General features: G+C 44.1%; 1 protein-coding gene across 1 annotated transcript in view; it reads right to left on the reverse strand.

Moving 5' to 3' along the window:
* Window positions 1–12,262, reverse strand: part of TOX (thymocyte selection associated high mobility group box) — a 333,028-nt gene extending 320,766 nt beyond the window's left edge. Inside the window, exon 1 of the mRNA XM_002710517.6 lies at window positions 11,883–12,262. Coding sequence (XP_002710563.1) covers window positions 11,883–11,984 — 102 coding nt within the window. The 5' untranslated portion in view covers window positions 11,985–12,262. The remainder of the gene's footprint in view (window positions 1–11,882) is intronic.
* Between the last annotated feature and the right edge of the window lie 331 nt (window positions 12,263–12,593).

The raw sequence follows: 12,593 nt of genomic DNA on the forward strand, positions 1-12,593 counted from the left end.
GTCAGTTCCTTTGTTGGTGCAAAATTGGCAGCAGTTCAAATTCAAAGTACTCCTATTCATTTACTGACCAATGTCATTGTAGTTCACATCAGCCAGAGAGCTAAGCTCTAAAAAACATAAAAGACTTGCTTCACCACTGACGAATAATGTGTACATTTTTACAGAGCTTAAACCTTAATGCTTTCCCTGCACCGAACAATACAGTATATCTTATCATTCCTTTTTCACAAGCAGGCAGCTGCTGAAACGCTTGCCACTTCAAAATATCAATTGCTTGCCAGAGTTGTCCTCAACACCCCCTGTCAAACTCATGTATATTGTGCAATGAAAATGGTGCAGGGCTGAAAGCTAGAAATTGTGTCAAATTCTGCTGTAAGGGTATGATGTGCAAAGAACAATGTATGACAACCGTAGAGACTACAAACAATGGCACTGGTGCCAGGGACTTCATAGATCACAACTGTGCCTGTACATATTTTATTGTAGGCATTATATATTTAAAGCATGACAAATGTACCATTGTACATTATGTGCAACACAAATAGAAGCTCCTCCCACTAGTTCGCCTTTTGCATTTCTCTTGATGATGGGAACACAGTGGAGTTTCATTTCTTATTCTTCTCTTAAAACATTTAAGCTTCCCAAATCATACAGGGGGGCGGGGGAACCCACACACCAGGTTATCAAAATGAGTAAGAGAAAACAGAAGACAATAACACAAGCTGAGAAAATGAGATCTTGTTCACTTAACATTTGGGCTTCTCTCTGAGGACACAAAAGCATGGATTTACCTTAAACGCTAACTGATGCTATGAAGAGAACTGCACTATCACTGTGCCTATAAATTGTTGTCTACCTAATTTTAATGCAGATAAGTGCTGGCTTATTGATTTGCACGATTTTCCAGCAAAATGGAAATCCCACATGAATATGTTCTTTGTGTGCAGAAAATATGGCTTAAGAAGCTTTTACTATTATTGCTTTGCTATGCCAAAAGAACAATTAAGAAAATAATATTTCACCACTGTATCAGGTCCCTAAACTCACACTGATTAACTCCTGTTTAGATTTTAAATATCCCTTCCCATTTCCTGATTCTCTCTGCTTACTCTAAATGACGCTGCTTGCTGAAAAGTTGTTTTTCTTCTAAATAGTTCCTTAAACAACATGCAAAATCTGAAAATACTCTCACTTCGGTACACACCTACTTAATTACAAAGGGGCTCAGGGCTATAACAGCCTGACACTAATTCAGTCAATGACTGTGGAAATGGAAACATGTTTATGGGAGAAGATTAGTATGAATATATATTAATCACTCCTACGACCTAGCTTAGGTTACAAAACCTTTATCACACAAGTAGCTTGGAGTGGAATTAGCTGACTGGAGGCTAAGGGAAATGAACAGACATGCTTTGAAGGTGTTAATAAATATTTTGGAAAGAGAATAGGTGGTTGAGGTGCTTGGGGGTGCTGACCTTTGCTGTGTTGATTAGTGGGACAATGATGCATTATTAACACACAGCAGCTGTACCTGCACTGCTGCCATGAATATAATAGCCTTTTATAGCCATCAGGGGAGTGAGGTAGGAGGCCTTTATTAACCACTAGACATGATTAGCACATTATGTGAACTTTAGTAGGCAAATTATCTCTTATTGAAATATAATGTTGGTTATAACTAATTGTAAACATGATTTTTAGAACTTCTCAGTGAAAAACTCAAATGTTTTACTACCACTCAGCTCATTATTGGCTGGTAATCTACCAAGAAAACATGTTCTACTGGGGGAAGTACTTAGAGGAGCTGAATCTCCATAGGCAGATTGTGTCACAGAAGTCTGACTTGAAAATTATGCAGCATTACAAGTTCAGGGACATTAGCATACATGCAAACTTTCTCTCCTTAATGAAGTAAAACTGCTCATGAACTAGAAAAGCTGCTTGGGGATTTTTCTTTCTTTTTATTTCTTTAAGCAGTTCTTAAAAGATTAGTTTTGCAGTAAATTTTTGAGAGTTACCTTGAAAAATAACAGCATAATTTATTTCAAAAAGCTTAATTTTGGAAGAGGAAAGATTATCCCATTAGCCTTAGTAACTGAACGTAGCTCTAAGAGTCCATTATGAACAGTCTTTTATGCCCCAGCAGAAAGTCATTAACATAAAATAAATCATTAGCTTTGATATTAAGCTTCTACTATCTGCAGGTTTCTATGATTAATGTCCATGACTGCATCTGCCAAATGATAAAATATACTTTTTGTTGAAAGGTTATCCTGCCTCTTTATTATTAACATTTCTCTTTATACAATTGTTACTGGCATTTCAGGCTGAGGGGGTATTGGCATAGAAAGGAAGTGCTGGTTTTTACAGTGGTATAAAGATGCCAATGGATACAACTTTGCCCACCATTTTTTAAATTAACCATTTAATTAAATTAACAGATATAAGGAAATCAGGAAGCTCACAGATACTCTTTCAGGGTAACTGGGCTATCTAAAGACCCGGTTGGCCCATTCATCCGTTAATCATGCATAGAAGGTACAGACAGGCAAGTTTGCGACCCCAAAATGAGGAAGCACACACAGGGCATTTTTCCCTTGAGCAGTTATCCTTAACTTTTATCTTATCTTCTTACACTGCAAAACAGGCAACAGCATCTCTCCTTAGGTGCATGGACTCTCCTGTAGAGATGGAAAAAGAGGCCCCCTGGGGGGCTTATCCGTATATGAAAGAGAACGAGATAACACAGGATACCTACACATCCCCCATTTTCCCAAATTCACCTTTGACCCCCTGCAAAGGTTATCTCTTTCACTCCTATCCTGAAAGAATCACTGGTCTACAACTTTTGAAAACACTTTTATTCCACTAGGTTAGCAGAAATAGAAGCGATGAGCTCAGAGTACAGGATTTTGCTAAGATCTACCATTCTTTGAATTTCTGAACCCCTTTCACCACAGGATTTCAAAATAATTTACCTCTGTTGACTCCTTAATTCTCGTAAGGCTTCCTTGATACAAATATAAATGATATTCTCTACTGGATACATGGAAGGTTGGGACACAGACGGGACACAGAGGGATGAAAGGGTTTAGTGTCAGAACTTTGATCAGACACGGAACAACGGGGGCCCTCAAGAACATGGGGAACAGAAGGGGTAGGGAATCCCATCCTCCCGTGGTAAGGTTTACTTAGTCTCGGGAGTAAGTCAACACAGGTTTAAGGGCCCTCGGGTTTTATCTGAAATCTTCAACAGAACTGAGTCTTTTCTCGAGAAGGGCCTACGGCTTTCCTCAGAATGACCTGGTTCTTTGCTCTTGCTTGATTATAACATGTCCAATGAAGGCCCAGGCATTCTGGAAAGCATCTACTCCTGTGAAAGTGGGCTATGTTTCTTCAACGGGAGGGGTGAGCAGGCATTCTTGGTAGCCATGATTTCCTGCATTGCCATGGCGGTCCATATGGATGGCATGTGCCGTTAACATACATTCTCACACATTTATGGCCACAAATATAGTTGGGAAATATTGAGAAATACAGAATTACCACACACATCTTCACATACACACAGATGCCCAAATACACACACACACACACACACACAATTTCTCTGACCAGGTACGGCCCTAAGAGTGACATCCAAGACTTTAATCAAAAGGCATCTTCTGCAGAAGCTGATGTTGGCACTCCTATGAAGAAGACACAAATAACTTGGAAGTCCCCATGGTAACTGAGAACACACAATATTTTCTTGTCCACTAGCAAAGTTTCTTATGAAACAACCATGGCTTTCATTTAATTAGAAGTATTTTCAAGACAGTTTTTTTTTGTTTTTTTTTTTTTGACAGGCAGCGTGGACAGTGAGAGAGAGAGACAGAGAGAAAGGTCTTCCTTTGCCGTTGGTTCACCCTCCAATGGCCGCCACAGCCGGCGCGCTGCGGCCGGCACAACGCGCTGATCTGATGGCAGGAGCCAGGTGCTTCTCCTGGTCTCCCATGGGGTGCAGGGCCAAAGGACTTGGGCCGTCCTCCACTGCACTCCCTGGCCACAGCAGAGAGCTGGCCTGGAAAAGGGGCAACCGGCACAGAATCCGGCGCCCCGACAGGGACTAGAACCTGATGTGCCAGCGCCGCAAGGTAGAGGATTAGCCTAGTGAGCCACGGCGCTGGCCCAAGACAGTTTTCTAAAAGAACATAACACAAGAATGACAACAATAAATATTTTTGGTGAAAGCAGAATCATTTGATACTACCAAATGGAAAAAAATGGACAAAAATCATTGATTATGACCTTGGTTCACAACCTTTGGCACAACAAGTATATTAATAATGAATTTTCATGAGTAAAATAGAGCCATATAGATGGCTTTAAAAGTTAACTTCAGAGACTGACATTGTAGCATAGAGGGTGAGGCCGCCGCCTATGATGCCAGTATCTCATATGGGCACTGGTTCGAGTCCTGGCTGCACCACTTTCAATCCAGCTCTCTGCTAGTGCTCCTGGAAAATCAGCCCAAATCCTTGGGCCCATGCATCCATGTGAGAGATAAGCAAGAAGCTGCTGGCTCCTGGCTTTGGCCTGGCCCAACTCTGGCCATTGCAACCATTTGGGGAATGAACCAACAGATATATGATCTCTCTCTCTCTCTCTCTCTCTATAACTCTGCCTTTCAAATAAATAAAATAAATCTTTGTAAAAAAACTCAATCTTTTCCATCAAGTAAGGTAAACTTGTGATAGATCAAACTAAAGAGATCTAGAAAAACATTGATATCTTCTTTCACAAAAAAGCAGAAGTTTCTTTCTGGCAATACCCTCTCTCTCATCTTTTCTATTGCACCATCAACATACAAGCTCAGAGCAATATAATGTTCCCATTTTCAAAATGAATGCTATAGGGAGAAATATGTTATAACCAGGAAAAGCTCATTCAGGTTAATGTGAATTCCATGTCTCAGAGTATTATGGAAGAACTGCTATAATTAACAGTCTGTTGGCACTTCCATTATAAACCACATTTCTAAGCAGTTTATAACTCAACTGTTTTTAATGAGAAATCGCTCTTCAGGATGAAACTTGGCATGCAGCTTTAAAACAAAAAAAAAATCAAATTCATTAGGGCAGATGTAAGCTGCATCAGCTTGGCACTCTGGTCTCCTAGCAGACAGCCTGTTTAACATAGTTCACTATCAACCAAGGGGGACCACAGGCTACCGATTCAGAAAAGATTACATGCAAAGGAAAAGATCTATTGAAAATATACTGGAGCAAGCATTTGGCATAGTAGTAAAGAAGCAGCTAGGGACACTGCATCCCACCCATATCACACTGCCTGGGTTCGAGTCCTGGCTCTACTCCTGGTTCCAGTTTCCTGCAAATGTACAGCCTCAGAGGCAGCAGGTGATGGCTCATGTACTTGCATCTCTCCCACCCATATGGGAGGTCTGGATTGAGTTCACTGTGCCTGGCTTTGGCCTGGCCCAAACCCAGCTGTTGATGTGGTGTGGATATCTGGGGAGTAAATAAGCAGATGGGACTCTCTCTCTCTCTCTCAAATTGCCTTTAAAATACAAAACAATAATATAAATTTAAGGAAAAAAAAGGAAATAGACAACTCCAAAGTAGAAGTAAATGAAAGGGAAAATAGTATCTTTAAAGTTGGTAAAATTTACACTTTGTAAACATGGATTTTAAACAAACAAGGGAGAATTTTTAAGTATTTAAGTGCTTCAGTGGAGGCATCTTGTGGGCAGCAACAATGGCTATGATCATCAGGGCCACAGCATTTAATAGCTATAGTGTTCCACAATCTTTGGGTCTCTGCAAAGGATAAATTTTAGGTGCTTGGATTTGGGTGCACAAAATATAAGTTTAACTCAAAACAACAGTTGGTATTATTTTGAGGATGTAATTGTTAATGTGTAATCAACTGATGACAACTACATTTTCCAATCTTTGAGAGGTAAGAGAAACATTCTCCCTTAGAACTTCCCAGAAATCTTCAGATTCACATTTGGATAGCTACAGCATAGGGTATTAAGTGACCTGAATTTAACTAGTTCAATACTTTCTGCATGGCCAATTATCCCCATTTTAGTTACGGTTGTTTATTCTAGTGAGAATGCACAAGCAAGCCAGTTTGTGTACTCTCTGTAAGTATAACCCACCTCGCTTACTGCATGCCAGCAAAGTGTCCCAATTCCATTTTCATACAATTCTGCCATCCAAATAAAATTTTTTGAACGAAGAATGTTTAAGGAGCTTGTCCCTGAGTTCTAAATACACTGTGTAAGTTGGGGGGCTCAGTGGGGAGACCACGGTTCTGAAATAGCTGCCATGGTATTTGGCCTCTTCTCCACCTATCTAAGTTTCCTTGATCTAATGTTGTAGGGCTCTATGGCAGTCATTCCCATAGTGAGATGGGGGGAAGAACAGCATCATCCAGGATCTTAACAAGGGAAAATGGGCCTGAGGGTTGGGAGATCGCAAGGAACCAGAAACCAGGATAAGATGACTGGAAGAACAAGAGGGAATGGGAGTACATGGTTACTCTAAGGGCGATGGTAAGCAGACATGGGAGCCTGGCAGCCACAACAAAGGTGAGGGGAGCACCTGGGGAGGGGAAGGAGAGTGAAGATCAGAAGGTTTAGACTTCTTAGTTTCAAAGAGTAAGAGTGAGGAGGAGAGTAGCAAGGGTAAGGGTGCCCAAGGAGTGGAGGCAGTTGTAGAAGGACGTGGAGGTATGAGGCCCCATGCACACAGAAAGACAGTCAGCAGAATCAAGGATCCCAAGTAATTGGAGAAATAGCCCCAGAGTCTTTCCAACTTTTTATTGTCCTAGCAAAGCGTTGCAAAGTGCTGGAATAAATCATCCAAGGTTCTAGATCCCAACAATCCTACCCCCAGTTGTCTAGGCGCTCCTTTTCTTTGAGTCCATCACACACACACACACACACACACACAAGTATGACTACCAAAATTTGTCCTATACACTAAAGCCAACTAAAGCCAACATTAAAGACCCAGATGGGGACTTAGGAGGCCACTGTAACACTTGGAAATTTCCTGACTTCTTTCGTTTCTAGTACTTTTATTTCTTTCTATTGTTCTTGATCCCCTTGCAATCACATTATTCAGAAACAAATCTATAATAAACATTCAATTAGATTTTTAATATGAGTTATGCTTTTTTAACTAAGCAAAATGTCAAATTTCTCCTTAATATCATCATTCAGTAACTTTTAAAATACATGATAAACTGTGAGAATACTAAACCACATATGCTATGTTAAAAATAACATCAGATCTCTCCAAAGCTTAAAACTATACTTTTTTTTGCATAGATGTTGAAAATTAGAATGTGTGACACAAAATTGTCCCAGAAAGTCAAGACAGCTACATTTAGGGGTTTTATATGATATCTGCTTTAGTGGCCAAAGACATATGATGGCTTGGTTTATATGCTCTTTCTGACCTATAAATTTATTTAAAGCTTTCAAACCTGTGGAAGGTGCCAGCTAATAAAACTCCCAGGGGAGTTTTAATCATATAAATGATGTAGAAGTGATTAAGTATGAATTTCCCAAAGTCTTGGAAGCTACGGAGGGTTACAGAGGTGGATAGAGAACTAATCAAGCATGATGCTCTAAATTGCTTATAACCCGCCCCCTTCCTCTCCACCTCCTACTTTCTCCCCTCCTCCCAACTTCTTCCTTTTTCTTAAATTTATTAATCAAAGTAGTAATGACTCCATCTTAATGAGCTTGCAAGTCCTGCATTTTAGATATGATGAGTTTTGCCACATTAAAGTACAATGCATAATGCACTCTGAATCGGCTGAAAGGAGAGTCTGCAGAGACTCATCCCACAATGAATATTGCTTTTCTCAAAAGTTATCAAATGTCCAATGGTGGCTCTGCTGTTTACAAACACAGTTGATTACAAGTGGGCCCTCCCTCCTGTGTTTATGTGGGAAGAGTATGCACTGTCCTTCTTTATTTCAATGACAAAAGCCCAATATTGCAAATGCCTATTATTCTTGTTTCTGTTTATAACTGGTCTTAAGCATGGATTTGTGTTTTGAACTTCCTTGTTTCTAAATCCACCAAAGAAAGATGCAGGACGTGATTCCACAAAAGCAACCGCTGAGAACAGTAAGGCCCATTATTCCCCCTCCCACTGCTGGCCGAGGTCAGCATCCCTGTCATTAGCCATGTCATAACATAATTGTATTACTACTCCTTATGTGGGCAGATACTGAGCAATAACTGAACACAGCACATCATTGTACAAAGGAAAAAGTGCCACGTCTTTGTCCTATTTTAGCATAAAATCAGTGAAAACAATCTTTAGAAATGACACTGTACTGAAAAACGGAAAGGGGCTGTTATTACTCTGTAGGTATATATTTAAACTGACGGTCTGACATCTTCAACTAGAACAAAAAATAGGACTACATTTTACTACTGAACTCCAATTGTGAGCTCATTTAATCCAATTTCTTTTGGTAACATTCAGTTCAATTAAGGGATACAATGTTACTTAAAATAGTCTAATTAGATGAAACTCCACTAGGATACCCATCTTTCAATGTCTGAAATATAATCACGCTTTAAGTTGTAAGAGGTGAACACTGTTCCCTCCAGCCTGTGTGTTTCTGTCCAGTCTGGGAGCTGCGCTACTATTTCAAAGGCTGACCTATATACAGCACCATGCCATCCATTCTGGCTGTTTGTAAAAGGGATGCCTCGCACACTTGCCATTACCAACATCATTCACATTGTCCCCGCAGTGGGCTATGTAGAAATGGAGGTCAGTTTGCATAGTGATGTGTTCATAATGCAATGTGCTCTTACAGCAGAGCAATACTAGAATAAACTGTTTCCAAAAATGCCTCCTACGGAGTTTATTAACTGAAAAACATAAGTAGTGTTTTGGCAATCTATAGAGCAGCAGTACTGGAAAGTGTCTGCAGAACAAAACAATCACGTTTTAGTTTAGAAAAGCTTCAGGAAGAGGATATTCATTTTCTAGAGTAGGGTCTCTTCTGACATGCAAAAAACATCACTGGGCAACTCTAGTTCCAGTTGCATGATACTGAAGCACTGTAAGATACTGGTTCCACAGGGATTTAGCACACCAACTTTAGGAAAGTGTTGACAGGTTTAAAATAAAGATAATTAGTAACTTATGATCTTATCACCCCATTTAAACAAATGGGCTGACAAAGTGACTGTTACTGGTGACAAACTACAAGCTCATCGCACCTCTGAAGGAGACAACCTTTACTCTGCAGTATTCTCCTTTGGGGAAGTCTGATGGGACTTCTTTCTACTCAGTGGAGATTCCGATTTCTTCCTCCGTCTTTTACAAACTTCTACCTTCCTCCAGTATTCCTGCAAATCCTCTTGAGTCATGGAGGAAGTGAATGCTGGCTGAATACAGTCTAAGCTACTAAAACAGTGGGGCTGGCCAGAGATTTTTGTCCCCACGCTGATCATGATGCAATAGAAAACACAAGTGCCTGGGCTTTGTGGGGCCCAGAAACCTACTCAGGACATTTAATACAATCAGGGATCAGTGACAAATATATTTGATGGACTGCTACACACAGGGTTGGGCAGGAGAAGGGGGTCCCTGGAGAAACACTTCCATGAAGTCTTTTCCTACTATTAGAAGCATGTCTTATGACTTTGCATTTTTAAAAATCCATTATTCCCTGGGTAGTTAAATAGAAAGAAGACTTGCAACTAGTCTATAGAAAGGGTGGCTAATTTGCATTTAAAAAGAACAGTTTGCTTCTTATACACTGGATGACTTAAAAGGAACTTCAATGAGCTAGTAAAGAAATTCTGAGGACTTTCTAAATTAATTTATTCAATTCACAGCACAATCCACTAAAATTATTTAAAGCGCTTAATTGGAAAATGATTTAATATATTGAAGTAATTCCTGATTTTCCAAGGCATTTAACTTTTAAATTAAATCTGACCCTACAATCACAAGAAATGACAAGTGAAATGTGTATCCCACTCATTAGCTTCTTTTTGGAGCCTAACATCACTGATAAACTTTACAAGATTTGTCCTGTTTCATTGCCAAAATGGTTTTGTAACTGCTGTGGGTATCTTTTGCTCTCCAAGACAGGACTGATTTTGTTAATAGAAGTAGTCACAGCATTGTGATTAGCAGAATGAAAGGGAGCAAGCACACACTCCTTGTAAGTGAAGGCAACACAGGTTGGAAGTATGTTACCAGCAAACAATGCAACTTCACCGCACAAACTCCTGTCTGCGCTTGCCAAAGTTCCCCGTAGCTTTCCACTCGCCCCTCGCGGAAGGCTGCCAGTGTGATGGTTGCCTTTCTGCCTTGCCTAGCACGAGATCTCTCTGTTTTCCAAGCCGCCCCAACACCACCGGCGCACGGCACAGCCCAGTCCGCGGGTCGCACACGCGGCACTGCACCGAGGCGCTGCTCGGCGGGGGGAATGTCTGTGGCTCACTTCGCTCACCGCTGTGTGAGAGCGTGCGCGTGTGTGTCCCGGCTGACCGAGACTCGCAGCTCGGAGCCCAGGGGCTAAGCACGCGAGCACGCTAAATACCTCTGTACCGCGTGGGACAAATAAATAAATAAATAAAAGCTGTTCTGGGATGACTCGTCACCAGGCCAGGCTTGGGAGTCTCAAGGATTCTTCCCGAGGAATTCACCGATGGGTCGGCCCGCAAGTGCCTGCAGGGGCTGTGAGGATCAAGCGGGTTCATCCTCAGGCCCGGGCCGCGTTTCAGAGAAGTCAGTTTTCCGCGGCAGCCGTCATCCCGCGGGACGCTTAGACACGTCCAACAAGCCCAAGGCGGGGACATCGGTGGCCCCTTGGCTGCTCTGGGGGCCTGTCCCTGCGTGTCTTCTCTCTCCAGGCTGAGAGTTAGAGAAGCCGGATGAATAACCCCTCACGGTCTACCCCATGGTCCAGCCGAGCTCCGTAGCAATCCGGGCCAGCGTTCCCTACTCCAGGTCACCGGCATGATCTGTCTGGCCCCGGGTCCCTAGCCGGGCCCTGGCTCCCGGGGTAAGCGGGCCGTGGGTACAGCGCAGCCACTTCAATCCGGTGCTCAGTGCAGGAGCTACGGACCTGAGCACTACTCGCTCGCCCAGCCTGCAACAAACTTGCAATTTCTGCGCGCACCCCACAAACCGGTGCTGCTCCCCAAACCGTGATGCAGCTCGCCTGCTGCGCCCCGGCGGGCTGACCAGCGTCCGAACTCGGGGCTCTTATGCCCAGACTGGTCCCGAGAACACAAAAGAGTTGTGTGACAATTTTCACAGCGCGCGGGGAGGGGGGAGGCGGGCAGCGGGGGACCCCCTCCCGGTGTCCCGGCACCCCGACTCTGACTGTTCCCGGGCAACTCGAGCTGGGCAGAGAAGCGGCGCCACGAGCCCCCAGCTTTCCGCGACAGGGAGAGAGGCAGAGCGGGAACTGGAAAATACACAGAATTCTCTCTCTCTGCCTCCGTTCCGGGACCCCAGACACACCCCCAAAGTATTCTGAGGCTTTCTGTTATTTATTTTTTTAACGCTCCCCAGTCACACCTAGCCAGGATCCTTAGTCGCGAACAGCAGGAAGGAAAAGAATCCGAGCAAATCGTGTCACTTTCCGTACCGTCGTGGTGTTTGGCAAACCCCCGGAGCTGCTCTACAATATTTACTACCCAAGCGCACGCTGGGCTGCAGCGGACTGCGAGCCGAGCGCTCCCGGGACCGACCTCCGCCGCGTCGGCCCCGTCCTCCGCACCGGGCCCGTCCGCCGAGCCGGCCCCGCCGCCGCCGCCCCCCTCCCGGGACCGAGCAGCAAGAACACGGTGGAAACAAAAGCAGAGCGTTCACCTTGTTGCAATAGTAGGGGTCCAGGCAGGGAGAAGGTCCCAGACAGGGAGCGTCGGGCGCAGCGGCGGGCTGGGCTGGAGGTGGATAAAATCTTACGTCCATTTCACTCTCACATCAAGCAACTCCTTTTCTTTTCCTTTTTGAAAAAAAAAAGTGTTCAGCAAAACAAGCTTAGACGGAACAGAGAGAGGTGTCTGGGCTCAGGAGTAAAAGAAACACCTTCCTTCCCTCACATCCGTTTGTGGTTTGTTTAAGAAGAAGAGGAGAAAAAAAAAAAAAAAAAAAAAAAGAGGGGGGAAAAGCGCTCAACTCTCCCCCAAGCCGCGGCGCGCACCCGTCGGCGCCGAGCGCGCAGCCTGCTCCGCCGCCGCCTCCCGGCCCCGCCGCCGCCGCTGCCGGGCAGGTAACTTCATGCGCTCATTGTCCCCCGCCCCGCCATCCCCGCCTCCCGCGCCCCGCGCCGCCCGGCACACGCGCGCGGGCTCTAGGTCCTGGGCGTTTTATTGGAGACTCTAAGTTGCTCTGCTTTGAGTTTATTTTCTCCACCTTGGAGGCCCGGGACTGGAGAGGGGGGCACTCCAGAGAGGGACGGGGCAGGAGCGGGAGAGCGCCCCAGGCCGGGCGGGGTGGGGAGCGCGCGGGACGCGGGCTGCTCGCGGCCCACAGGCTGCAGCTCCGGGCCGGAGCTGGAGGAGGGAAAAGCAGAGGAGG

Source organism: Oryctolagus cuniculus, chromosome 6 (assembly GCF_051225735.1).
Source record: "Oryctolagus cuniculus isolate XC-2025 breed Fujian yellow rabbit chromosome 6, ASM5122573v1, whole genome shotgun sequence".
NCBI lineage: Eukaryota > Metazoa > Chordata > Mammalia > Lagomorpha > Leporidae > Oryctolagus > Oryctolagus cuniculus.